Consider the following 5,060-nt stretch of genomic DNA (forward strand, 5'->3'; position numbering starts at 1 on the left):
CAACATCAGGGATCGGCTCACCAGTCGGAGGTTCATCCCGCCTTCCTGCATCATCATCATTGTCCTTCCTAGGGATGGGAAGATCTTTGACTTTCCCAAGGTCAGAATCTTCATCGAAAGACTGATTTCCACTTCTCTTTAACCAGGAATAAAATTAATATATGCCTTCAAAGTTTCACTATAGCCCACAAACATTCCTTTCTTCCCAGATGCATCTAGCGTGTTTCTTTTCTCCTTCGAACATGAAAATATACGGGACAACCAAAATTCTAAAATGAGAAACATCGAATTGAAGAGAATATCATAAGTCATAGCTCCCAACAGTAATTCCCCCAACCTGATACAGACCTCAACCCTAAATCCAAGTGTAAATGTATCTTTCACTTTCTTTGCCAAACACAAACCTTCCATCAACAAATGTCACCTTGAAACCTTTATCTTCCATCGCAGAAATAGAGACTAGGTTCTTTTTCAGATCAGGTACATACAACACTTCTTGTAAATGAAGGGTTTGACCTTGATTTAAGTGAAGAGTAACAGTCCCAATTCCTTTCATGGGATAAGTGTCATTATCCCCAAGTATAATCTCCATATTAGTCTTCTTTTCAATCAAGTTTGAGAGGGCCTACTTGTACCTAGTGAAGTGCCTTGAGGCACTACTATCAATCAACCAATGATCCAATGTATCCGGAGGAGAGGAGGTGGTAAGGGCAGAAATAAGATAAAATTCTTTTTACTTTGTTACAACATTAACTTCTTCATATCTAGAGTTTCTTGACTTCTTGGGAGGACGACCATTTCCACATCGAGCAACAAGAGCATTCCTCTTTCCTTTGTTGTTGAACCTGTTGTTCCTTTGATTGCCATTGCCTATGTAGTTGTTATTATTGTTGTCATCATCTCTTGGAGTTCCCTTTTGTGAGGACATTCTCTAGCGGAGTGGCCAAACCTGTTGCAATTGCAACATCTTCCTTTTCTTCCTTCTTTGAATCTCAGCTTGAACCCTTGACCTTGTCTTCTTGGACCAACATTGTTTTTCCTTTTAGCATGAGCAGAGAAGGCGACAAGATTGTTTCCATTTGAAGGCTTGTCTCTTTCAATCATCCTTATTTCTTCTTGACTACATCTAGCCAATAATTCATCAAACCCTAGAATCCTGTCATTGTTGAGGATGGTAGTGTTAAACACATCCCATTCTATTGTAAGGCCTCCAAGTGCAATAAGAGTGAGCTCTCTGTCACCAATAACTTCTCCAAAAGATAGGAAATCATTCTTGATTTCAGTAATCCTCATGAAGTATGATTGAATGGATTCTCCTTTGTACATCTTGATGTCTTTCAACTTGTTCTTGAGAAAGAGAACTTGATTTGCATTATTTACTTTGAACATCCCAACCTGCTTGTCATACATCTCCTTAGATGTTTCCAAATCAGAAATATAGGCAACCAAAGGCTTGCGAATAGAATCAACAATAATTTTCTTAGCTTTAACCTAAACTTTCTTGTACCTTGTTTGTGCAGTAGCAGATGCATTTGAAGGAAGCTCCACTACTCTTCCTTTGACATAGTCCATAACATCATTTTCTTCCAAAGTCAAATCTAGAGACATCTTCCATGCATGATAGTTGGATTTGTCTAGAGATATCTTTTGCTACCACTGCCTTCCCATAATCCTCTGTGTTTGGAGTAATCTCCAACTCTTTCTCCCTACTTCAATACCTTTGCCTCCTGTAAGTAATATTTTGTCAGTCCTCCTCACTCAGGAAATTTCCCCCACGGCTGAGCCAGAATCTGAGCTCTGATACCATTGTAATGTTCCAAACTTCAATAAACAGTGATATGCAAAGCAAAAACGACTTACAACAAAGAAAATTTTAACAATATGTAAATGCTCATAAAACCTCCAAAAGTAGAACTAGCTAAGCCATTTTATTAATCAATGGAGCAAGTACAATAGTATGGAGAAATGCACCTAGGCTTGACTCAATGGAAAGTGTGAGAGAACCTAGGTGATGAGACAATGATCTCAAATATTGGAAATGGCTTCTCCTCTAATGCTCTGCACTGCATAGAAAACTACACTGCTAGCTGGAAAGGAACTACAAGAAACTCCACCTCCACAACTCAAAAAATGCTACAAAATCAGCCTCAAGCTCCTTAACCAAAACCCACAAAAACCCAGAAAGGGTTTGGTCCGAATCCAACCTCCCAAATTCGGCCTCCAATATGCCCTACACCCTCCAAACTGCTCAAGAATATAGACTGCAAGGAATACTAGCAAAATCCTCCACCCAAGCTCCGAAAATGTAGCAATCTCCTCCACAAATGCTTCGCTTAGCTCCCCCAACAAAGACCAGCCTCAAAGATTGATACTCTACCTCCCATGTGTGCACAAACTTCTGCCTCTATGCTAGCCCAAGAAGTGCGAAAGTCACACTCAAGAGAAGTACTCTCCTCTAGCTCCAAAACTCTCCAAAAAAATGGCAACAAAACTCCTATGTCTCCTCTCCAGAAATTCTTCAGGCCAAAACTCCTCTGCAAGATGCCACAAACAAACTCGGCCTCCCTTCATTGCGTCCTCCAGAAATTCGCACCACCTAGAGATGAATGCAACAGTTGGAAAGCACAATGAGATCCTCCTCCAGAAGAATGAAGATAAACCTCTCTAGGGTGAAACTCGAAGTCCCCCGAAGAAAGGGTGAGCTCTTCGCTTGAAGAACTCTTGCTAAACAGCAAGTGACTCGGCTAAGCAATGCGAGCAACCAAAGAGAAATTCAATATGCCAAAATATGAATGAAATGAGTAGAGTTGTCTTCCTTATATAGATTTCATGGAGCACTTTTCCCTCCATTTTCCTTCCATCGTGGGTCCCTCACTTAACCAACGACTTCCCCTCCATGCAAATCGAACTAGGGAATGCATATTCTCCTAGTGTGGGTGGCCCCCACATATAACTTAACCACATCAACTTAATCACATCAAAATAACTTATGCTAAGTCTAACCTCCTAATAAAATCGAATGGGCCCCATCACCTCCAAAATTGGCCCCACAATGTAATAATTAATCTTGTTCCAAATTAATTTAGGAAGGGACATGAGAGTCCTCCCCTCCCAAATGTTGCTTGTCCCCAAGCAACTTCAATGTTGGATGCTTAAGTATGTGCTCTCCCTCCCAAGTAGCATCCTCATCTAGCAAGCTCTTCCAACCAATGTTGCAAACATCGACATCGTGATTAAATCGACAAGGATCCGGAAAACCATAATATCGGGAAAACCAAGAAAATATCAATAAAAATCAGCAAACATCGGCAAAATTAAGATACCATAAAAATATTTTTAAAAATCGGCAAACATCGGGCTAGGCCAAAAAATCGTGATTTCGAGATAAAATCGGGTTGTTATCGATATGTTCGCAACAGTGCTTCCAACACACTAAGTATTCTCTAATGATCCTGCTCCTGAGCTTCCTTTCCTTGGTCTGCAAGATGGCCCCCGGTTCTAAAATCAGGTGCCCCTCATCATCAAGTGGAGGCAACTCCATAGTTGTTGTAACATGTTGCCCCAACACCCTCTTGAGGCATGAAACATGAAAGATATTATGGATCCTGCTCCCCGGTGGTAGCTCCAACTCGTAAGCCACCTCTCTAACTCTCCTTATCACCCTGTAATGCGCAAAAAGTCTCGATTGCAGCTTCTCGGCCCCCTTCTGCTTCAGTGTGGACCATCGGTATGGCTGTGATCGAAGGTACGCCATGTCCCCTTCCTCGAAATGCCTCTCCACCTGATGCCTGTCAACATACAACTTTTGTTGATTCTGAGCTATCTGCAAGTTATCCTTAAGAGCCTTGAGGATATCCTGGCTCTCTAAGATCCAAACTTTGGCCTTTGGGGCCCAATTGTATCCAAAAACAATGTCAGCAAAAGACAAAGCATCATACCCATATAAAGCACAGAAAGGAGTCATACTAATGGACATGTGATGTGTCGTGTTGTAACAATACTCTCCCAAATGCAACCATCGAATCCAAGCCCTCTGTTGCCCTATCATTGAGGCCCTCTGGTTCACTCTCTTTGTCTGGTCGTCGACCCGTGGATGATAACTGGTGCACGGGGTGAGCTCAGTGCCAACTAGCCTGAAAATCTCCTACCAAAATCCCCCCATGAATTGACTATCTCGATCACTGACTATAGTCTTAGGGAGTCCATGCAGGTGAAAGACCTCCCTAAAGAACAATTATGCCACCTGTGAAGCTAATATCATGTCAGAATGGCAAAGAAGTGTGCAAACTTAGTCAATTGGTCAACCACCAAAAAAATAAAATCCTTCGCTTGTACCGGGGAAGTCATGTGATGAAATCCATAGAGATACTCTCCCATTTCCCCTCAGCATGGGAAGACGTTGCAATAGTCCTGCTAGATGAGTCAACTCTCCTTTGTTCCTCTGACAAGCCTCGCACTCTTGCACATGCCTCAACACATCTCCCTTGAGGCCCTTCCAGGTGAAGCGCTCTCTCACTGCCATATATGTCTTCCTGAACCCCTGGTGTCCAAACAAAGGAGAATCATGAGTTGCACGAAGGACACGCTCCCTCAACTGGGACCCCGAAACCAAGAATATGCACCCTTTGTAATATATAACCTCATCCATCACCCTGTAGAGCTCATCTGCATAGCTTCCCTCCAAAATCTCACATGCCCAACGATCCTTAGAGTAATCTACTAATAATTGTGCCTTCGAATCATAGAAAATGCTCATGAGTGAAAGTCCTACGAGTCTCCTGGATAGTGCATTTGCCACCACATTATGCTTCCCCCGCACATACTCAGTATCAAAATCGTAGGCTTGCACCTTGCTGACCCACCTCTGTCGCCTATCATTGAGGCCCTGCTGCCCCATGAAGTGGCGAAGACTGTTGTGATCCATCTTCATTCGAAATTGGTTCCCCACCAAATACTATATAGACTTGGCCAATGCATGCATTATGGCCAACATCTCCTTGACGTATATGGAATACGACATCCCATGCGGTAGGAGCTTCTGGCTCTCAAAAGCAATGGGG

General features: G+C 42.6%; 1 protein-coding gene across 1 annotated transcript in view; it reads right to left on the reverse strand.

Moving 5' to 3' along the window:
• Positions 1-3,964, reverse strand: part of LOC149158919 (uncharacterized) — a 95,529-nt gene extending 91,565 nt beyond the window's left edge. The window contains exon 1 of the mRNA XM_089434131.1: positions 3,662-3,964. Within this exon, the coding sequence (XP_089290257.1) occupies positions 3,662-3,964 (303 nt within the window). The remainder of the gene's footprint in view (positions 1-3,661) is intronic.
• Positions 3,965-5,060: the final 1,096 nt, after the last annotated feature.

The sequence above is a fragment of the Pinus tabuliformis genome, chromosome 5_2 (genome assembly GCF_031772625.1).
Source record: "Pinus tabuliformis cultivar Carrire ecotype Pingquan chromosome 5_2, CPIR1, whole genome shotgun sequence".
NCBI classification, from domain to species: Eukaryota; Viridiplantae; Streptophyta; class Pinopsida; order Pinales; family Pinaceae; genus Pinus; species Pinus tabuliformis.